This window comes from Acipenser ruthenus, chromosome 33, assembly GCF_902713425.1.
Source record: "Acipenser ruthenus chromosome 33, fAciRut3.2 maternal haplotype, whole genome shotgun sequence".
NCBI lineage: Eukaryota > Metazoa > Chordata > Actinopteri > Acipenseriformes > Acipenseridae > Acipenser > Acipenser ruthenus.
The window spans coordinates 4955325-4980030 of NC_081221.1; the positions used below are offsets into that span (position 1 = coordinate 4955325).

General features: G+C 41.0%; 1 protein-coding gene across 2 annotated transcripts in view; it reads right to left on the reverse strand.

Annotated features, from left to right (window-relative positions):
* fam171a2a (family with sequence similarity 171 member A2a) overlaps nt 1-24706 on the reverse strand; it is an 83893-nt gene that overhangs the window by 25551 nt on the left and 33636 nt on the right. For both annotated transcript variants that reach the window (XM_059006774.1, XM_059006775.1), the window contains exons 2-4: nt 17816-18043; nt 9427-9519; nt 79-237 (exon numbers count right to left, since the gene is read on the reverse strand). In XM_059006774.1, coding sequence (XP_058862757.1) covers nt 79-237; nt 9427-9519; nt 17816-18043 — 480 coding nt within the window. The remainder of the gene's footprint in view (nt 1-78; nt 238-9426; nt 9520-17815; nt 18044-24706) is intronic.

The window sequence follows — 24706 nt, forward strand, 5'->3', positions numbered from 1 at the left end:
CATTATTGTTCCAAGCTGAAGCCCATGACATATTCTCTGTATCTTCCTTCAGGACCGTGCTGGCTGCTGGACGCTCACCTGTTCCATTGCTCTCCAGTCCGATGAGGTAGGGGAAGCCCCCGATCTCATACTCGCTCTTGGCTGCTGTGAGGACTGCAGACAGCTCAGTGTAGGTGGAGTTGGGTGGCAGTCGAACTGCCTTTCTCTGGAACTGAACCCATGGCTGGTTCCTGACACCTGAGGAGAAACACCACAGACTTCAAGCCCTTGCTAGCAGATGCAATAGACATTTACTTCTGTCTGTCTAAACAGGATTTATTGACTTGTATTAGGATTTAGTAAGGGAACACAGGGTTGACGTCACCATGGCTACCATTGTTGTTATTTTTGTTTAATCTGCTTTTACAAACAAATAAAAAATTAGACACGGTGCATTTTACTAATCCTAATATCAACATGCATCTTTCCTGTCATTTTATTTGATTGTATTTCAATAGAATCAGAGACAGTAAATGGAAAATATCTATACAAAGTGTGCATAATTTACAGCTTGTGACAAAAGTCCTTCTTTTGTGGTGATTCTGCCACTTTTCGGGATCTTGACCGCTGTTTAAATACTCTTTTTAATTAGCAGCAGGTGTGCCACATTAACCAACTCTGGGTTTGATTTTACTCGGCCATTTTTAAAAACCCCAGTGGTTTCTGGAACATGTATTCCCCCTTGACCCTTTTAAAACTTCAAGGACTACATTTATCCTTTGCTCTGCTATAGAGGGCATAAACTGCGCACTATTTAGGGACCAACATACTGCCCCTCTATAACTTTTCCCCAAACTCTACCACAAGCTGCACATCCAAAGGGACCATTTTTCAAACCAGCTCTTCATAAACTCAGCAAGACCCAGTGGCTAAAAAAGGATATTTCTGCTGTTGAAGTTAGTAAGCCTGTTAATAATACTGAACTTACGAAATTCAACAATAGAGATGATAGACAACACACAACATGAAATATAAGACAGGTAATACATTCAATATTATGAACATGTAGATACTTTAGAAAATGTAGAATGAATTTGTTTTGAAAAGCTTTACCATTGCAGTCTGACAGGAGAATTAACCCTGCAGTTTAAATAGCAACTTGATATGGGTGTGAGTTATCAATATATTATTTTTGTTTAGTATCACCTTTTCTGTTTTATTTACCCTGGTGCCTTTTTAAAAGTCAGAGGTTTAAACCAACCCTCAATAGAGTTCTCTGAATCATGTCTAACCTACATATGATACACTTTGTAAACGCTTCCTGAAATAGCGTCAATTCCTTAAACCTTCACAGCGCATTCCTTTAAGCCCTGGGATTAACGTGGTTGCTCTTCGCTGAACTCCTCTGTGGGCTACAAAGAGTTCTCAAACATGTCTACTCTCTTAGCTGATACATCAGAGTGTAACCATTAATCTGTTCCCCTGCAACACTATGTAGTAGATGGAAGAAATACACATTGAACACATGTGGTATATCTTACTTCCACTAGGGGCAGAGTATGAAAAATAAAAAATAAGCACTACTTAGATATGCTGGTGTTCAAATCAGTTAGACTCCTACATCTTTCACCGTACTTCCTATTCTAGTACCAATTTAGTACCACCTATACAGACCGGATTACACAACCATTTTAGTTAATTTCATTTTCTTAGTTTTATTTTACTGTCCTGTTGCAATGTATGAAGTTAGCAATCATTATTGCAATTACTCAAATGTTAAAAATATGTGTATAAAAATCGAGAGTGCAATCCCTTCGTGAAGATGGACAGACAGATGGACACGATTAACGCATAAGGGGACGCATCATTTGAATAACGAATACAATTTAATTTGAAGCGTGTTCCTCTTTAAGCGAAGCAGTTTACCACAGCACAGCACCACATTTCTGCAGTGAGACCTTGTTTTAAGTATCTTTTTAGCACTAGAGCTTAGCCCTGGCCCAAAATGTTAAAATCCCCTAGCGATTCTGAAGGCTTAAATCACATCTGGTTTGATCCTTTATAAACCTGATACCACAGAAGTGATTACCCTTTTAAAACATTGGGTTGGCTCAGACACACTTTGCATTTAGCAAACTATCTCCATCAAATTCCCAGCCCCCTGCCCAACCCCACACATGAAGAAAGCTGGAATAATACACATTCTACAGCTGTCAGATGTGTCCCGTGGGGTTATGCTTTAAAGAGTACGACTGTAAAAGATACTTTTACCATTCGAGTGGCAGCCAGTATGTAATACGGTACATATGTGATTCTGCTAAACTCGCTTGTGACATGGCCTAAAAAAGAAGCACACTTTAAAGGAATATTGTATGACAAAAGCTGTATTCTCAAAGCTCTTCATTGGGTTGTACAAATTATCATGTGTAAAGATACGAAAGCAGCAACTAATAATGCAGACATTTCATTTAGTGGTGTTACTTGTAAGTATTCTTAAGTTGTTATGTGTTTTGGCCTTGTATCTGGTGTTTTTTTTCCATGGGAGAATCACATTACCTGATACAAATACATTTTTTGTAAAGTATGCTAAGAGATAAAGAGTTCTCAAAAGCTCTCAGCAGCCTTTGGAGCTTTCAATCGCTGTGTCTTCTATGAGTGACATGAATAAGGGTATAAGAGAGAAATAAAGGGTTGCACTGAATACAGTATGCAATGGATAAACAGTTAAAGCTTTGTAGATTACATCATGGAAACCTGATCTGATCACTTCAAACTGTACCCTCTCTGTCCCAAGTACTTTTGAGTTCAATCTTTTTCACTCAAGTGCCCCAGAACAGTGACTCTCCTGTCCACTGCAGGGAACCGCTGAAGCAAACCCAGTGCCACTGTCAGGATTACTGGCACACTGTCTAAAGGCGTGCTGTGGGTAAAAGCCTCATAGAATGAAACTAGGATTCTAGCATTTAAAGTGGTAGCAGCTAACAAAATAACAAAAATCTTAACTGTTGTGTACTTCCATTAGCTGCATAGTTCTCAGTTTTAAAATGTTATAGCAAACATGTATTTTCATTTTAAAACATGATATCTGATACTACATGAGGCTAAAAAAAGTAATCAGATTCCATGCCTTACTCTCAGGAAATATGTTACACATCCCAGAGGTGGGGAAATGACCAAGGAAGTGCAACACTATATGATTTGCAAACAGCAATGTTTTTAACCTAGAGCAGTACCAGATACAATTCCAGAACATGCACGTGTGTGACCTGCATAATGAAAGTGCACAATAAGTTAGAGTTATGGAATAATTGTTAGCTCCAATCACTTTTAGTCTTCAATACTGTAAACACGGTGCTCTGCTAGTTATCCTGGCATAACACCTTTACTATCATGTTGAGCCACACTGCTGCTTCTCGAACTGACCCCGAGTCAAAGGTCAAAGTACCCCATTATTAACTGCATGACCTCGACAATATGGCTGGAATACGAAAAGCACTTTCCTAATCTCGGAAAACCTTGTGCAGCTGTTTGCTGAGTCCTTTTGAATTTGTAATGCTGTTTTTTTTCTTTTCTTTTGGTTTGTTTTGAATATTGCAGGAGATGGCTGGCTTGATTCCAAGCCCCTCTAATCATGGGTACACAGGCTTTAATATGCTGCAAGCGTCGCTCCACTCGACATCATGTCGTACTCAATGATAGTCTCTTGTATTGTTTTTGTACGGTACACTGCTGCCGTTTTGATCTACAATCCAGTATGAACACCACACAAGATCTGCAAATAAAATATTCTACTGCAACAGTTTTGTATTAATTCAGCACAGAAGTCACTTGTGCCATGTAAAGCTACATTGAACTAGATTCTGTCTTACAATTATTTAGAAGCCTAAATATAAGAATGTGTTATTATTATTATTATTATTATTATTATTTATTTCTTAGCAGATGCCCTTATCCAGGGTGACTTACAATTGTTACAAGATATCACATTATTTTTACATACAGTTACCCATTTATACAGTTGGGTTTTTACTGGAGCAATCTAGGTAAAGTACTCAAGGGTACAGCAGCAGTGTCCCCCACTTGGGATCGAACCCACGACCCTCCGGTCAGGAGTCCAGAGCCCTAACCAATACTCCACACTGCTACCCACATTGCTGTTCTTTAAGTCTAAAGTCTATTCCATCTACAATTTCATAATCATGAGGCAGACATAGAGCATTGAGTGTTTTAATTAACACAAATGCTGATGCTAGGGTACCAGCAATGGTAGCCCTAGTGTTACATTTAATAAACAAAACAAACCTTAAAATAAAGGTTTGCCACAAGGTGAGCGCTAGCCTCATTGAAAGAGACACTCTGCTCCAGGAGCCTACTACACTACAAAAACCCTATCTATACACTGCTTTGGAACAACCTCCCTAAACTAATCTACTACTGGACAAATGGTGACTCCTGCCTCTTCAAACGGCCTCGGCTGAGCAATCCCTTCATGAGCATCGTCTAGCGGTTGAAGGGTTCAATAATAGTTAAACCTGCGGAGCGGACGCTCTCCTCCTCGATGTTAACAAGCGCAAGGTTTCGCTCAGCGCCCGTCTGTGTAACAGTGGCCATGTGGTTGCTTCGAGCTGTGGCACAGATGCTTTCTGAGTTCTGGGCAGCCTCACTGGGCGAGCCTAACTGCTCAATTAGTTGCTCAGCAATGCGTCTCCTGCTCCACGTCCCAGCTGCACACATTTGCGCAGGAACCAGTGATAGGGCTCTCTCTGTCATAGGGGGTAATAACCAGGCTATTTTCTCAACTCTCATTAAGACAACAACAACAGTCCCATAACCCATATAGCTTTCCAGACTGTACATTTAGGTGCAGGCATTATATCTAGCCACCACACTACAGATTCCCTTCTTGTGTGACAGGCTGGAATCAGGACCCCATCTGACCCTGCAAGGCTCGGCATATAGGGTCCTAATACCATATGCACCGTAATGTATATTAATATCAATGAGGTAAAAAAAAAAAAAAAGTGTTTATAATGTTTTACTTCAGCATATACACTGTTCCCAGCATAGAGTCAAGGCATATATATATATTTTTTATAATGATGTTGTGGCAGGTTGGCTAAGCGGTGATGTCAGACAGAAGCAGGAACGTAAATAAACTGACACCGATACTGCAGTTTCAAAAAGAAAGACGCGGCTGGCCGCCGTTTTATTTAAATTAAAAAATAAATCAAAGCTTTGAACAAAAAGAAACTTGCTCACAGAGCGAAAGTAAATATTTTAAATAAAACAAATCACGAACACAAAATATAAATAAAACACAGGTCAGGCTGGGCAGATTGCCTTCACTGTTCCTATGTCTATTATTAATTTAAGTTTCGTTTTATCTCGTTCCTCTCACTCTCTCCACTCTCTCATATACCCCACCACGAGTGCCCAGAGCTGCAGACTTTTATGTGCTTTTAGTGACCAAGGGATTACCTACCTATTAATTATTTAATAATCCCCCGGTCACATTCTGCACAGGTTTTCTAATTATTCCTGGCAGAGGACGAGTACCCACTCTCGTCTCTGCCAGAACACATTTTAAATAAAACAATAACAAAACCTGCGGTGCTTCACCCTCACAGAATACAATAACTAAATACAGAACACAAGGCACCTCGCCGTCATAAATATAACACAATAATAAATCATAAAACAAAACAATAATCTGCACAGGGGCGGAGGGGGAAACCCCGTTCTAAAATAAACAAACCCTGTACAGGGCTGCTCGCCCTGTTACAGATGTATTCAGGTTTTATGCTCCATTCATTACTGTGTTCAAAAGTCTTTTCAAACTCATTTCACTCAAGATGGAGGGTAAAGATTGGCTTTCACACCATCCAAGTGGAGAAAAGCAGAATTAATATTTATTTAAACCCAGACAGCAAAACGGTCTCCTAGCATTATTACCATGGCAACTGCTGTACAGTATATTTTCAAAAACGAATTACCATCAACCCTTATAGTCTGTCTTTGACTAGTTCAAGCCCAGACAAAATACAGTACATTTTCAATGCCTTCAATGAAGCTTAGGGCATGGAGTCCAAGCTGAAAAAAAAAATAGTGACCCTCAAAATGCATTTATTTGTTATTATATTAGTGGAGGCTCCTTTGGAGGTACATATACACACACACAGTATGCTTGGTCACATGCATTTGCTTTACATCTAGAGAACTGTTTATTCATAACTTCAGAATGCCTAGAATTTGGTCAAGGTTGATTATGGTTAGGACATAAAACTTCTAAGAAACAAGTATTTTGGCTTGTGCCTTTGTTAGTTTGCTTGACAAATGTGACGCTGTGAATCAGAGAATATACTCTAGCTGGGTATTATCCCAATGTGTGGTCTCCATCATCTCAAAGCCAAAAAAGTCACATGACCACAATATGGCAGCCAGATTAGGCCAGAGGTCAAGGTCACTGGGAGAGCTGCCTTTCTATTTTCTTGTTACTAAAATGAGTTTTCATAGACATACTATGCTGTGAATGTTACATCAACCAAAGTGGTTTGTGAAGTGGTCAAGTGAATGCCATTTAGTGCTTGGCTTTATTGGGAGACATTATAAAAAAAAAAAATCATAAAGCTTTGAACTTTAAGGCTGTATTACTTCACACTGCCTTGTGCTTGTTATATGCTGTGAATACTCTGTGAATTTTCTCCAAAATCCAATTAAAAATAATTAAAGCAGACTGTGTTGTTTATGGCTTTGAAAAAACATTTCCACATGTATGAAGTCACAACAATATGGAGTTAACCCAAGGCACCATACTTTTAATGGAAGTGAATTATACAACTTCAGCAGTTATTGAGCCTAAAGTTAGTAGAATTTTATAAATGCATTACCCTATACACTGCAGGTGATAAAATACAGAGCAACTGGAGGGGTCATTAGCTGCCCTCTCTACCCAACTTGGACCCCTTGCTTCCAAATCCTTGATTATGCAGTAGACACAGTATCTCAGCCTTTTAATGCTCTTCTCTTCATCAACCTTCTCAATGAAAATCACAATGCACAGGATTGTCAAATACAGCTAGAGTTTGTATTTATTTATTTTTTTGTAACTTATACAGTACATTAACAATTAAGTAGTATATAATAGAATTATAGGACTGTGAACGCCTGTGTATGGGTTATAATGACATTTATAGCGTTCAATCAGACCTCAGCATTTGTTTTTCATTTTACTCTAATAATAATAATCAATGTATTATTTTTTTTGGGGGGGGGGGGGGGGGAGTTGGCAATGGTGACTGAAAAAAAGCCTCTGTTGTCCACAGTGACGGCACAGTTTTTGTGTTCAAGTCTTTTTCACTCAAAAGTAAATTCAATGTTAAATGCTAACAAGGCCAGTTACTTTGTCTTCTCTTTCAGCATTGAATGGAAACAGTCGGAAGCTGAGGGTTGAGACCATAGGCCACACAACTAATGCATTATGCCCTTGAATACAGACAGAAGTGGGCAGGAGACATTTTGCATAATCCACCCTACATGAATGGGACAGTGTCCCGTAATGTAACAATATTAACCAATTTAAAAGTGTTCTAGATAATAATGAATGGATGTAATTGTAGAGGCTGACACACTGGTGTCTTTAAAAAATATAAATTAGATGATGCCCTGGGGAAAATAGTGTACAAATAGAACATGCCTCAAACATTTAGAACGTGTCTCTTCTCATTCAATACAACATGATTAGCAATTGTAATAATTTCTAATGCTGTGTGTTGATGTAGTTTAATACCTTCATATTATGGTTAAAATGATCTCCCATACAATAGCCTGCCATAAAGCTATGAACCAACGCCAACTGGTGATGCTTTGAAGTACAATGGTACCATGTGTTGTCATTGCTGTAGTCTGCTATTAGTACTAATAGTGGTTTCTTCTTGGTAAATCAAGGGACTACAATGGATCGTTCAACCTTTTCTGTCAGGGTAGTTTACTAAGCCCGTAGTTGACAAGTTTGCTGTTTGAATGATACAAGGCTCATGCATGAAGCAGTATTCATATGGTGTGGACTACTATCCACTGAATATTTAAACTAATGCAAACATACATTTCAGAGTGATGGCTACTTCAAAATAAATTGATAATTGGTGGATTAGGATGGCTGCTTGGAGATGTACATTATTTTGGCAGGACATTGTGCTAGCAATGCCCCTGTGCTGTGTCCCAGCAGCGAGCCACATTCAGCTTTGTTTTTGTATCCCCTGCAGGCCTAAGCCATGCATTCCCGTCTGTCAACAAGTCTGCCATTGATTACCAGCAAACAGAGAGAGAGAGAGAGAGAGAGAGAGAGAGAGAGAGAGAGAGAGAGAAACTGAGGCATAAGTCAGGCTTTTAACACCCTTTCTCAAGCTATATTACAGGCACAACAAAATAATAGTATTCGATTCTGACATGTTAATAGTAGTTATGCATATATTTAATAGGTTTTCTGGCTTTTTACCTGGCTACCTATAGGGGTTAGACAATATAATTGTAAAAAATAAACATGCTTATAACCAAGGCTTTAAAATCAAACACAATATTCTGTTACCTATAATTAGCTTATCGTTTTTCTGTAGCTTGTTTCTTTGTGTCAGGGTCATTTATCCTGCAACAACAGTGTAGATACACTCCCTGTGCAGCAGGTAATAGGATCCCACCTGATGCCACCCAAAGGCAGTCTCTAGTCTAGTGGCAGATTAAATTAATTCAACAGTAAGTATTTCAATAACAATTAAAAAAACAGCAACATTTAGGTTGTCAAACATTATTATTTGAGAACACGAATGTCTTTTGAGGAATCAGATTAAATCAACATTCTGATACAGATAGTTTTGTATTTCTAAATTATTGATTGTTATGGAGGAATTTTCAAATACATACGAATACACATTTCTATTCATTTTCCCATATGAATTCCAGTGTTACAAACAGTTAATAAACAAGGCATTTTTAAGAAGATAATACATTTGACCGACTAGCCAGGCTGTTGGCTGCCTGAGCTGCCTCCCTCTGTAGCCGTCAGGATCTGATGGGATGTACAGGTCTGTCCTCGTTACTGCCGGGACAGTGGTAGCATTCAAACAGAGCTGAGATTTAAACTCTGTCTAGACTGACTGAGGCACTGTGCCACAGTGATCTGTCAGTAATAAGGGGAAAGCAAATCTGTTGATGAATAAGCCATGGCTCTCTCTAAAGAGGATGCCAACATGGTTTTACAAAGGGACAAAATAAAAGGGGAGGTTTAAGATGAGTACAATAGCTTATACAACCGTTTGCTATTATTTAATTTGTATACAAAGCTCAGGGTTGTTTTACCAATTTATTATGCAGCAACAGCACAGATCCAACCCAAGCCATGTAAATATGTCTACAGTATGTACAGTAGTGCAATAAGACAGTTAAGAAACCTACCAGGTGATCCCAGGAGAACTTGAACAAAGTCATCATAGAGAATGAGGGTGGCTGGTCGTTGGGGAAGGAGATAGAGACTCACAGAAGCATACACTGCAAATAAGGAGAAGACGTCAGTGTACAGTGTACATGCAAATCAAACACATTCATGGGAGTCTATAGTTAACAGCATGACTGACTGCAGTCATTCTTTTTGTGAGCCCCACCTATAGTTGTACATGTTCACGTGATTTGAATGGGATGGGAAGACTATTCAGTGCAGACACTTAGGATTCTCTGGATGAGCTCAAAGCCAGGTAAGGTTGATTTAGTGAAAAATTCTCAATATTGGATCAACAGAACTCAGAACCGCTCAGAATGATTGCAATCACAATAAAATAGTAAGGGAAAGCATGTGATGAAAAACAACTATTTCCTTTGAAGCTACTTTCTCTTAAAAAAGACTCTATTCCCAAATGAGAGGAGCATGTTTAAAATTCACCCAGTAACTGGATGAGGACAGAATGTCTTAATAGATTCCAGTTTGTGGAAATGCCACCAAATGCACATGTGCCAGTCTTTATTAGCTTGCTACTCAGCGTTTTACACAACTATAAGTAACTGTATCTGCTTTCTTTTGCTGCTCCACAGATGTGTTCTTATTAAATCAATACAGTCTCCCCTGGCTTTATAGCGTTTCACAAGGATTTATTGCATTGTTCATTTAACAGTCCTGTTATCCATTGCTCAAACCCCTTTTAATGTCTTTCTAGTTGATGCATATATTGTATAAGCACACTGGAATGCGGTCAATACAGCCTAATTTGAGAACACTTGACGGAAACCACAGATCATTGCAACACTATATTTCAAACCTGAAGCTTACATATGGCAAATTTACTTTTTTTAAATCCATAACTTTAAAAACTCAACCATAAGATATTCAGAAATATTAAAATACAAAATAGTTACGAGATGTCAGATTATTATGTTGGCAATGTTACATTATAAACCAGCCCATGTAAAGTCTCTCTGAGCTTTATTTATGGTACCTAGGGGTTGATTTGATCAACTTACATCTTGATAAACCACAGTTACATTTTTGAGAGCATTTTATAGCACTGGGGCATTGCATCAACCACTGTGGCTTTCCCGGGATTAACACTAAAAATAAGTACTGGTACTGAAAATGCTCTAAATAATCCAGCTGTGGCTCATCCAGGTATAAATGTATCAAACCAGCACCTAGGTACGATTTGATTTAAAAGTAACCCTTTAACTAGCTTGTATCTACAAAATGTTAAATATTCCAGAACAAAACGCTATTTTCAATTACTGAAGTTCAAGTTCTGATTTACAATAACTTTTTAACAGAAAGCAGATGTGGGCCTTGCGCTGCACTGTGGATTCCAGACACCTGCTCCAGAATACCAGCTGGAGGGGTTCACAATTTTCCAAAACAATGAGTCACGCTTCCGATAAGAAAATGTTGTAAGTGCAGCCCACTCATTCCATCTGTGCACACCACTGGGGCAGGCTGATTCATTTAGGTATTTATTTTCAATGTCCTTTGGTGTTTTATCTGGGAAAGCCTCTTTCTTGATACTCTTGTACAGACTACAATATTGCGTAAAGGTCACAATAGGGGAAATACCTGTGATATGTCCAGTAAATGTCACATGACTGATTCACTTCTATGATATATTGAAGAGCAAGTAGCATCAAATGTCATTTCCTTTATTGTACTATTTTATGTTTTTTGCAATCATGCTGAGTGGTTCTGGATTATGTTCCTCCAATACGAGTGTGGCAATGCGCCCCGCCCCTGTGTGCATTTGTGTTATGTGTTGTATGGATGCGTGCGTGTGTTAAATGTTGGTGTATAGATTGGTACACGGGATATAAACGGGTCTGTGTTTCACGTGTATTTAAAAAGTGTAGATTTGTATTTAGGCACGGGATTGCACATCACGCACGTGCATTTAAAATATAATATGTGAGCACGGGGTTGCACAGAATTAATTCACGTGCTGGGATTCAAGTGAATAATTAATTAGTAATTGAATCCCAGCACAACAGTATATATAGAGACACGTAGCACTCAGTCGGGGTTAGGTGTTCAGAGAGTGGAGAACGGGTGAGAGAGAAGGAGAGTTAAAAGCGTAATTATAAATATAATAAGTGTTTTGTTTGTACTCACCGTGTTTGTTTGTCTCCGTGCACCGTTTGTGTTTAGTGCGTTTTGTTTGTCTTTTTACTTTGGCGTATAGTGCCGTGTCCTGTTTTTGTGTTCCAACCTTTTATTTTCTGTTCTGTTCTGTTTAATTATTAAATGCTGAGCGCAATCACGCGCTCAGCTTTACCAAAACCCCATCTCTGTGTTTATTTATTTCCTCCATCTGGTCTGACGCCACCCACTCCGGCCGTCTTTGTGACACGTGGTGTCATCGTGGGATTATAGCGCCTCCAAGCGTCAGACCAGGAGAGGGGGTTCTGTGAAAAAAAAAAAAAAAAAAAAAAAAAAAAAATAAATAAATAGTAAAGCGATGATGGGAAGAAAGAGCTGCAGGAAGCAGCAGAAGCAGCAGCAGCAACAACAGCTGCAGCCCTCATCCTGCATGCCGGGCTGGGAGGAGGACAGCCGCAGCGGGGCAGTAGCCACCCCTCTACCCCCACTGCCACCGGGTTCCCCACCGTCCCGGGAAATATGGGACTGGCTGGTGCACCCCGAGGGGAACTTCGCCAGTGACCTCCCCATGGTTATTCACGCACTGCAGATGCGAGATGGGAGACGATGGGAGGACTGGGAGCAACAGCACAACCCGGCATCCGTTCGTGACCTCACCATGGTGGTGCTGGGTTACCTAGCTGCAGACATGGGAGGGATGCCTTCCAGTGAGCAAGAGGGAGAGGAGCAGTCGCTGCCCTCTCCAGTACCTGAGCGGGAGGAGCCTGAGCGTCCACAGCCCGAGTGGGAGGAGCCTGAGCGTCCACAGCCCGAGTGGGAGGAGCCTGAGCGTCCACAGCCCGAGTGGGAGGAGCCTGAGCGTCCACAGCCTGAGTGGGAGGAACCCGAACGTCCTACGCCTGAGTGGGGGGAACCCGAGTGTCCACAGCCCAAAAGGGAGGAGTCGGGGCGTCCACAGCCCAGAAGGGAGGAGGTCGAGGATGATGGCTGGGAGGTTTTTTTAAAGAACCTCGCAGCAGAGTTATGCCCTGGCTGTGGGGCTTATGGGCACACGTTAGCCATATGCCCCACCCAGTATGAAGAGGAGGAACCAGCGCCCAGACGGGGGGACCGCGAGCGTCCAGCGCCCAGACGGGGGGACCGCGAGCGTCCAGCGCCCAGACGGGGGGACCGCGGGAATCCGAAGCCTGAGAGGCAGCTGTTCCCACCTTCACCAGCAGAGCAAGAATGCCTGCTGGTTTCCCCATCACAACCAGCAGAGGAAGAATGCCTGCTGGTTTCCCCAGCACAACCAGCAGAGGAAGAATGCCTGCTGGTTTCCCCAGCACAACCAGCAGAGGAAGAATGCCTGTTGGTTTCCCCAGCACAACCAGCAGAGGAAGAATGCCTGCTGGTTTCCCCAGCACAACCAGCAGAGGAAGAATGCCTGCTGGTTTCCCCAGCCCAACCAGCAGAGGAAGAATGCCTGCTGGTTTCCCCAGCCCAACCAGCAGAGGAAGAATGCCTGCTGGTTTCCCCAGCACAACCAGCAGAGGAAGAATGCCTGCTGGTTTCCCCAGCACAACCAGCAGAGGAAGAATGCCTGCTGGTTTCCCCTTCAGAAGCAGAGCCGCACCAGTCCGCTGCAAGAGAGGCAGAGCAGCACCAGTCCCCTGAAAAAGGGGGAGACTACACGCTGCTCCCACCTCCATCGGCAGGAGACTACACGCTGCTCCCACCTTCACCGGCCGGAGCAGAGCAGCCGGAGCTGCCTCTGCCTCCGCCACCTCCACCGGAAGGAGCAGAGCAGCAGGAGCTGCCTCTGCCACTTCCAGGAGCAGAGGAGCAGGAGCTGCCTCTGCCTCCGCCACCTACATCGGCAGGAGCAGAGCAGCCGGAGCTGCCTCTGCCTCCGCCACCTACACCGGCAGGAGCAAAGGAGCAGGAGCTGCCTCTGCCACTTCCAGGAGCAGAGGAGCAGGAGCTGCCTCTGCCACTTCCAGGAGCAGAGGAGCTGCCTCTGCCTCTGCCACTGCCAGAAGCAGAACAGCAGGAGCTGTCTCTACTTCCCATACCTCCACCACGGGGAGTACGGTGGCCGGAGCCCCAGAAAGGGGAGCTGTCGGCCACGAAGAAGGGGGAGGAGGTCTGGAGACCACCAACCCCAGCAGCAGTTTCGCTGCCGGAGATCGTGGGGGAGGTCAGGAGACCTGCTCCCACTGCAGCAGTTTCGCTGCCGGAGAACGTGGGGGAGGTCTGGAGACCTGCTCCCACTGCAGCAGTTTCGCTGCCGGAGATCGTGGGGGAGGTCCGGAGACCTGCTCCCACTGCAGCAGTTTCGCTGCCGGAGATCATGGGGGAGGTCCGGAGACCTGCTCCCACTGCAGCAGTTTCGCTGCCGGAGATCGTGGGGGAGGTCCGGAGACCTGCTCCCACTGCAGCTTCTTCACTGCCGGCAGTACTGTGGTCGGAGCCCCACCAAAGGGAGCTACCGGCTACAGAGACAGGGGGAGAGGTCAGGAGACAACTTTCCCCAGCAGCAGTTTCGCTGCAGGAGTGGACCAACAGGCTGTCAGCCGTGCCACTACCGGCAGGGGTGCTGACAGCATGGCCAGCCATGGGCCCACTGAAGCCTCCCTTCCCAGCCCGAGACTTTGTCCTGGACTGCTGGGTTTTTAAGGGGGGAGGTGGCCGTTGAGGCCATGTGTGCTGCGCACAAGGGGGGGTATATGTGGCAATGCGCCCCGCCCCTGTGTGCATTTGTGTTATGTGTTGTATGGATGCGTGCGTGTGTTAAATGTTGGTGTATAGATTGGTACACGGGATATAAACGGGTCTGTGTTTCACGTGTATTTAAAAAGTGTAGATTTGTATTTAGGCACGGGATTGCACATCACGCACGTGCATTTAAAATATAATATGTGAGCACGGGGTTGCACAGAATTAATTCACGTGCTGGGATTCAAGTGAATAATTAATTAGTAATTGAATCCCAGCACAACAGTATATATAGAGACACGTAGCACTCAGTCGGGGTTAGGTGTTCAGAGAGTGGAGAACGGGTGAGAGAGAAGGAGAGTTAAAAGCGTAATTATAAATATAATAAGTGTTTTGTTTGTACTCACCGTGTTTGTTTGTCTCCGTGCACCGTTTGTGTTTAGTGCGTTTTGTTTGTCTTTTTACTTTGGCGTATAGTGCCGTGTCCTGTTTTTGTGTTCCAACCTTTTATTTTCTGTTCTGTTCTGTTTAATTATTAAATGCTGAGCGCAATCACGCGCTCAGCTTTACCAAAACCCCATCTCTGTGTTTATTTATTTCCTCCATCTGGTCTGACGCCACCCACTCCGGCCGTCTTTGTGACAACGAGTTATTATAATTTTCCTCCTAATGCCTTTACCTGGTTTTGAGCTGCATTGAGCTTCTGGAGTATCCTAAGTGCTGGGAATGTACAACCTTTCCATTAAAATCATGTGACAATGTGACTTTTCAACTCTGCTAGCTCCACCTATTCTACATATACAGACACAGAGAGTAGGCGAGGCTAACAGAGTTGAAAGGTCACATTGTCACATGATTTGTATGGAACGAGGGAGGCCATTCAGTCCCGGCACTTAGGATTCTCCAGAAGCTCAAAGCCAGGTAAAGGCAGATTTAGAGAAAATAGTAGGAAGTCAATATTGGATCAACAGAACCACTGAGAATGACTGCAAACACCACAAGAATGCAATCAGATGTGCTTTTAACAAATTTCTAACAAGAGTCAAACCAATACAAACTTCAATAGAATAAAGGCTATAATTGTTCCACTCTAAAGAGCTTAAAATGTCCTTTTTATTTAAGGTGACCACAAGGCTTTGTGTTCAGCGAGACAGTTTGGGATAGTTCAGGCTTTTCAACTCACAACCCAATGCATTCTGGTAAGCGTAGTCCTGCTTCTCTTAAAGGCAAGAATGGTACCTGAGACAAGTAAAACATACCAGAATGCACTGGGTTGACAGATAAAATGTACCACAATGCATAGGGTTACGAGTTGAAACGTCTGAACTGTCCCACTGAACACAGAGCCATATGGTCACCTTATTTTTATTCTAACTGTCCACTTAATGTTATATGCATGTGAATATTTTGATGAAACACAAATGTATTACATTGACAATGGTCTTAGATGACACTGGGGGATTGCTATTTGTTTAAATTTTATGACAACATTGAAAACACTGAGAAAGATCCTATACTACAAGGCGCTCTTTCAACACTGCAGCCCCCTGGGAACATGGGAAAAATATGCAGACTGCTCGTGAAGGCTAGGAAAAATGACTTTGCCTTGGCTTAGTGGCCCAAAACATTATTACAAAAAAAGGTTAGAAGAGTAAACAATTATCATGATATTCTCGTGATCCTGACTATCATCTAAAGTTAAAAAGGATCAGTGCCACTGATATCAAGATGTTTCGTTCCTCTCTTTTCTTGTAGACAAACAATTTGTCCATAATGAGATACTGAATTCAGTGCCATGCAATTAAACTGGTCATTGTAAAAATACTTTAATTCAGTTCCTCTCCATTGTAGGAGAGAACAGTTGTATGGCTTTAAATAAAAAAGCCAACAAGCAAAAAGCAGACAGAAAAACAGAAAAGTTGTAAAAAAAAGTCTCAATTAATGGGAGCTAGAGCTTTAACCCTTTGCGGTCCTATGTCGGACCCTGTCCGACATCATCAAAAAGACGCAAAAAACAGGTCTCTAGTAGTTTTTTCTCCGGAAAAAGCAGAGAAAACCATTCAATGGCCGAGTGAGACCGATAGGAGCTGAGAGAAGCCTAAAAAAAAAAAAAAAAGGGGGCGCATCTCATGAATACTGATAGCCCCGACACCACATAGATAACACGGACATAAACAAACAAGACAGCTGCTTCTGCATCCAGCGCTCAAAGAATATCACAGACATTTGCAGAGTTCTTTTTAGATGTTATAGTAATAAAATAACGACTTGGATCACATTATTGAGGAGTTTGGTGATAAAACGAGTGATCAAGAGATGATTTATCGGTATGTACTATTATTAAGAGTTATTTGAAAAATATAGCGAACGAGGGGTGGGGCGGTGCTGGAGATGCAGTACTGAGTGTCCTGTTGATATGTAGTGCCTTTTAAACCTGTTTTACTGTGAAAAAAAAATACTTTTAAACAGCGAGTCTAAAATAAACTGTGCGTGTGAAAATAAATTGGACCTGACGCGCCTGAGACGCGCTGAATAAATGGACCGCTAATGTAATCATGATTACCCTATTACAAAACACAAATACGATAAAATGAATAAAAACTGACACTCAATTCAATCCAAAACCCTGTTATCTAAAACCTTGATTACCGAAACAAATTCCATGTAAAATTTCAATTGGATTATCTGAAACACAATCATAAGAACAAAAATGTGTGTCGCCTTTTATCAAGATGGTAGCAATGACCAGCACCTTCACCACAAGGCTATCTGATGCCCAGTATGGTACAAGTGACTTCCAGCTGTTGTTACAGACAGCTCTCAGAGAACTGCAGGGTTACTTCAATTAGCAGCATCCTCTTCAGATCAAGGAGATGAAAGTGGAATAAAAATAAACCAGCAACTGTCACGGTTGGAAATTGTGGGGCTGTGAAATAACAGAGATAGTGTCAAGCAGATGTTTTTTTCTTTATATCCTGGGTGTGTTAGCTGACAATGCACAGTCTGGGAGAGGGAGAAATGTGGGGGCTAATGAATCAGTTGCCCTTGATTAAATCAACAGCAGCTGGCAATACACAAAGTCTGCAACCTTAGGGTAAGGAAGTCTAGGATGAACTGGTTTTCCCCCAACTGGGCTGATGAACAAACGGGCGCCAACAGACAAAAACCACACTATAGCAGGACATGTTCAGAGGTCAACTACAACATAAATTCTCCAAAGAGGTGTCGTAGCAATGGGGGAGAAGTGTTATTGACTAGTATATGGAATTCCTACTAGCTTGGCTGATAGGGCTGTTCATTTAGCCCACCTGGTAGAGTTGTAGCATTTGAGCCGGTAGGAGCTAGGCGTTCAAACACAGTCATTAATGATTTAGTTGTCTGGAGTTATTGGTATTTTAGCAATAACTACAGGATACATTTTCCGAGTGGACAGAAACCAAGACGATGTCAAGGGAGACTGTTATAATTTTATGGTTGAACAGAGAACAACAGTTACAAAAAAATAAATAAACTCTGGACACTTACAAGGTATCCTGTTGGCATGCCATGGTGCCGTGTTGGTCACAAATCCATGTTTCGAAGCAGTGACAAGGATCCAAGTTCCTGGCTGGTACTGAAACGTGACCATGACCACCCCATCACTGCCTGCCACCCCTGACGCCAAGGCCGAACGGTTCCCATAAACCTCCACCACCGTGTTGGCCAAAGGTGAAAGGTCGCTGTTGTCAAAAACCTGAACTCGAATCAACACCTCTGTGGAGAAAAAAAGAAGAATTGGAAAAGATGGATAAATACAACTTGCATGTCAAATGTAATCCCCTTAACCCCCAACTAGTCTGAACTGAAATCATAGGTCAGGAATCCTTCTTCCAAAAGAAACTGTGTACAGAGTAAGGATGTATTAGGTACAGTGGTGCAAAGGGAAAACACTTAATCGTAAATAGACAATTCTAGGTGGAAAAGAGCTTAACTCACCATTCATAAAGCTTCAAAAATAAGACTAGCACAGCAAACTCCTGTAGTCAATGCCAATGATAACTTTGAGTAAAAGGGTATTGCACGTGAAAGGGTAATATATGGAGCAGTGTGACTACAAATATCACCTCTGAACAATTAGTCTTTTTGAAGTTCTTGCCCAAAGAGAGGTGCTCAAGAAGTTAAATAATTCAAGCATTTGGTGCCCTACATAATGTAGCTCAAAATATGTATCGTGACCAATGTTTTGCTGCTTTCCCCCTCTCCCTTTCAGCTTCATGAGGTCTGCCATGTAGTCAAGTACCCAAAACTGGTAAATATGAGTTCAAGAATGCCCTTGTCAACTTCATCACTTCCATGTATATTCTGTACTGCTCTATTATTCTGGTCTTTGGCTGAATCAAATATGAGCTTCCCAGTATTTCTTCCTTGATTGTCTCCATTTGTTGTAACAGAAATTCTTACTGTAATTAACATCCACTACTATCCTTCTTGCTGCCTGTGTTTTGTGTAGGATTGAATGCTTTTGTATTGCCCAGAGATCAAAACGGTTTGTTTAACGTGAAGATTTTAAGCATTGTCAAAACTACTCTATAAGCATACTGTAGATGGCACGCAGGAACTTATGCCTGGGGCACTTCTAACATCCCCTAAATCTTTTGGGGATGTTTGCCAAGATTACAAGCATTACAACAGTGTGCACTGTGTCTATTAATAGTATGAACTGTACATTGACAGATAACTAAATATCAATCTGTATACTATTGCTAGGGTGACACAAAATGTTTAAAAAACTCCCGGTTTTTAGCCACTTCATGTAGTGCGACACACTCTAAATACCTTTTGTCAAAATAACGTAAACAACCGCTTTTAGTTTATGGCACCTGCAGTGAAAACAAAATAAAACAGAAAAACAAGGTACTAGGGTAATCAACAACATTATTTTTATAAAGTGATTAACACAGGCGTATGTGCTTGCAACTCAGTGCGGCGTGTGTTTTCATTTAGTTTATATTCAATATGAATCTACAATTGTGTGTACTACGGTAATTTTGTAGCTGTTCGGTTCTGGCTGGATTTTGCCCAGACAGAGCAGGTTAAACTACACCAACAATGTCAATAGAGCCTAACGCAGTGAGTAAAAAAAGAAAGCAGCAAAAATGTCATAACATAAATGTATGTTTACTGATTTACTATTATTATTATTATTATTATTATTATTATTATTATTATTATTATTATTATTATTATTATTATTAATAAACTCAATATAAAAGTATGCAATACGTGTAACAGAATATGGCTACTTGAACGTATTAGCCACAAATTATACAACCAGGAGTGTACTGAATTTAGCTAGCTGCTTAAGAAAAAAAAAAAAAAAAGATAATACTAAGAGTGAGAGGATGGCTATTTAAATAACCATTAAAATAACCTATACATTTAAATGGCTTAATTAGTCTTATCAATTATTTAACAATGTGTTCTGGTTTTGAGCTTTGAAAATCTGCTCACCCTAACTATTGCCAGTCAGCATATTCCAATTGATAAGTGGACCACACAGTAAGTCTTTCTACATTGATAACACTATGTAACACAATTTTTGTTCCTGGGTAGTAAGTGTTATTTCCTAATTGCTTATGCCTCAAAAGTATAGAAAATGGCTATTATTCCCCACAAACTTTGCTTTTGTGACCAGGACAGTGATATTTTGAAATTTACCTATTTCCAATGAGAAAACGGGCGAATTTGTGTCTTTTCGTTCACATAAAGTCAGAAAAAAACAACATATGAATCCAAATTAACATGTATTTATACTAAAGTAATACAAAAATGACTACAAAAGATTTAGAAGTGAGTAGTTTTTCGAGATTTACGATTATACTGTAAATCACTTTCACGAATCAGCCCCCAAATGTAGTCTCCCATCATGTTCTCGTTATACTGTCCTTGGTAGCGGCGTTCAAAGTCCAGTATATCCTGGTGGAAGCGCTTGCCTTGCTCCTCCGAGTACGCTCCCATGTTCTCCTTGAATTTATCAAGATGAGCATCAAGGATATGGACTTTGAGGGACATCTTACAGCCCATTGTGCCGTAGTTCTTCACCAGAGTCTCAACCAGCTCCACATAGTTTTCGGCCTTGTGATTGCCCAGGAAGCCCCGAACCACTGCGACAAAGCTGTTCCAAGCCGCTTTCTCCTTACTAGTGAGCTTCTTGGGGAATTCATTGCACTCCAGGATCTTCTTTATCTGTGGTCCAACGAAAACACCGGCTTTGACCTTTGCCTCAGACAGCTTAGGGAAGAAGTCTTGAAGGTACTTGAAGGCTGCCGACTCCTTATCTAGAGCTCTGACAAATTGTTTCATAAGGCCCAATTTGATGTGCAGTGGTGGCATCAGCACCTTCCGGGGGTCCACCAGTGGCTGCCACTTGACGTTATTCCTCCCCACAGAGAACTCGGTCCACTGTGGCCAGTTCCGCCTGTGGTAGTGCGCCTTGGTGTCCCTGCTGTCCCAAAGGCAAAGATAGCAGGGAAACTTGGTAAAACCACCTTGGAGACCCATCAGGAATGCCACCATTTTTAAGTCTCCTATGACCTTGATGCCATCTCAGAAAAATGCAGATATGTATCCACTTAGGCAGCTGGAACTAAACTGAACTGGTGGGCTTAAGGCCCCTGTATTTATACTACTATTTATATTACTGGAAAGTTCTAGAAAGTTCTAGAAGTTACTCCAAGTTTACTCAGCACTGAATCTATCTGGAATGTTCTGGAAAATAGGTACATTTCAAAATATCACTGTCCTGGTCACAAAAGCAAAGTTTGTGGGGAATAATAGCCATTTTCTATACTTTTGAGGCATAAGCAATTAGGAAATAACACTTACTACCCAGGAACCAAAAAAAAAAAAAAAATTGTTACATGGTGTAATTAGGAGCAATGAAATGGGATGCCACACTTAGCTCAATCAAGTTGAAATCTTTTTGGCTCTGACAATGCAGAACCAATATCTTCTGCAGCCTTTATTACTTATCTTAGGAATTTGTGTCAGATTGATTGTATATGAAGTCAGATTAAAATTAATTTAGCACAGTTCACCACTGTAAAACTATATAAATATCACCAGCCAAGCTATAACTGCCTGGAAGGCAAATACTTGATTTTGTGATTTTGACTTTGTGCCTGTTACCTTGGAGATGACCTCATTCACCACCGTGGAGGCCTCAGGAGAGAGACAAGACTCCTCCTAATGGACTAAGCTAACTCCCAAAGCTTTTAATTTAGTCAGCTTTCCACAGGATACATCTTTTACAAAGTAAAAATACTGGTTCAAGGCCAGGCTGACAGTATGCCACTTTTTTTCACACACTTACACACTATATAGTAATTAATGGACAACTAGGGTTCCTCCAACTGATAAATCTATGCTTTGTATAAAATATTCCAGGCCTCAGATGTAACACTTAGGCCTAAAACAGCCCCAGAGCCAAACTCTGTACTGTGCTCCTTCACCCTTAATGTGACACATTTATTTTCTCCAGAATTCAGTCACAGTGTATTGTCCTTGAAACTCTTTTGTGTTCATTTTTTTTTAAATGGGCCAATGTGTTGTAGGTTTCCATGGAAACTAGAAGACGTGTCTTCCAAGTAACTAGAAAAACAGCCATACTTGTGTAGAAAGCTATAGTAATCCAAGTCAATTTCATAGCTTAGGGCTCACTGGGGCCTCTAAATTATATATATATATATATATATATATAAAACATAATTTACTTGTGGAGGATAAGGTACAGTATATCCCATATTATATTATTAACATTTATAAAGTGTAGCTGTAAACAGTTTAGACCAAATTGGCCAACCAGAAGAAAAAAGGTTTGATATCTGATAAGTATACCAGGTTTTTCTAATGATATATATTAACTAACCTCTCAAAGCGGCAAATTTACTATCCTCAGGGGGTCCCAATCACTTCCATCTACAGCAGTAGCAATCCATTCCCCTAATTGTACTGTAATAAGACCTGTAGACAATTGGTGGTGGATAAAAAAAAAAAAAAAAAAACTACAAACATTTTCCAACCTGTGTTACAGAATATCCCTATTATTGCATGTCACTCTAAGCTATTTAAGCTCTGTGCTTTAGCTGGGCAGAAGAGGGAGTACGGTAGTCTCTGCATATAAGAACACCTCCTAAGAGAACACTTCTCTTAAGGGAACACCCTTGTGGTGAAACAGATTTTTCCCATTGGAAATGCTCCGGCTAAAGGACAGGAACTTCACTTAAAAACACGTACCTTCTTGGCACCGATAGCGATTCTTTCACAATGGGTACAGTACTGTTTTGTAACCTGATAACTCATCATCACCAAACTTAAAATGGTTTATTCAGTCTTTTCAAAAGCGACTTGTCATCGCAAGAGTGTCTTGAGGCACACTGATTGGTTTGTTAAATCTTTCCAGAACCGCCGTCATATCATTGCTTCGTTTTGTATTCTGATTTCCACCTCATCGCTACAAAATGGCATGTAAACAAACGACAAAACACACTGCTGTTTCTATTGCTACAAAAAGTTTGAAATTGTATGACATTGGAAATTGTTTGAGCGCTTGAAAAAAACCTGAATCAGACACAAGTGGCCGAGCAATTTGGTGTTTCCCGTTCTGGTGAGTTGCTTCACCATTCTGTTAAATAATGTGTATGTCTTGCATCTTGCTGCTGCATTTTTTAAACCTGTGTAGGGGTGTTGTGTTAATTTAGTTTGACAGTTTATTAACATTAGTCTGTCTGTTACTTTATTATTATAGTTTATTAACATACACTTGCCTATTGCTTTTCTTTTACTTATTCAGTTCATTTCATATGTTGATGCACGTGCGTCATGACAAGTAATACATATTTATTTATTTATGTATTGATTCATATTGTGTCTGGTGGCTAACTCCGTCTTAGAGAACGCTTCGGCTATAAGAACACTTTGCTGGCTTCCCGAGGGATGTTATATTGTACATTGTCAATCACCAGGTTCCTGACAATCAGAGCCTCGAGAAAAATCTTCCCAAAGCACAGGAATTTCACCAATGGCAAAAGACTGTCCTTGCGCTCTCAAAATTGTCTATCAGTCAAACAAGGTCACAAAATAAAAAGGGCCAGATCCTGAGGGACAGTGGCAATGTGGGTCAGCTGCCCTTATTTGCTAAGTCTGTCAGCAGTAAAGAAAACAATAAAGGCTGTACTGCAACCATCCTCTCAAGTGCTCTGGACAGAGAGGAAACTGGTGAGAACAGTCTATAAGCTGCACAGACAGCTGGTTTCTTTTTAAAAAACAAAATAGGTTTTTATTTCCAATCTACCCACAATACACTTCAAGTGGTTGCTTCACTAGTGTACTATAGAACAAGGTGTCAAAAACAAGGCCCAAATTAGGCCTCCAGGGTGATTTTATCAGGCCCTCCAAAGGGTGACACTACTTCTTGGGTAGATGGGATTATTTTAATACATTTTTATGATACAGGAGGTCGAGACATATGTTTTTTTTTGTTTTTTTCTAGCTTGTTTGCAAAAGCAGAAGTAATAGTGAAGGTTTTTTTTCTGTCCAAATATCAAATTAGTTTGTCTTTACTGTAGTATTGTACTGCAATTTAAGATATGTGTTTTCTGTACAATTTTTTAGCTTACAATCTTCTAATATATGTTTTTCAAATGATTGTTCCACAGTAGTTTAATATACTGTAAACAATGATGAAAATGTAATAGTAAGGTGTTTTAAAGAGGAAAACATCAGTTGAAATGCAAGTGTAGTTGAAATTAATGTCCCTTAAGAGCACAACAGCTGTGTTCAGCTGCATTCCGAGCAAGACAGAGATCATAGTCAACTGCTGGCCTCCCCAGCCACAGAGCGATCTAACCTGAATACTATAGAGAATTAGCACAGAATACAAGGGCATTCTTCTACACTGAGACATTAAAAACTATACATATGTATTATCTGTTTCAGTCATCACATCCTGGTGACTTTTTAAAACACAAGTTTAATGCATCCCCTGACCTCAATAGATCTCAGAAACATATCTAATATCCAAGTACAGCTGGTACAACATCATTAACTTCCAAACCTGCACCCAGGGGATTAAGCCATGTGGAATGCTTATGTTAGAGGTGACAACTTGCTTAAATCCACCTCCCATTGATTTACACACGTTTAGCTTTGTGTTCCACTGTTGACTCAGCAGTGTGATAGTGTATATAGTTTGGAACCTCAATAATTCAGTCTAGAAACATCTTTCTTGCATAGTAAATATCCCTCCCAATGAAAAGATTGCATTGATCTCTGCTCAATGAATGTACCACAGTTGGTTTACAAAAGGAGGATATCACAGACAAAGACAAAAAGTACATTAGGGTGTTAGTCAAGTAGACAAACTTTTCAGCCTACTGA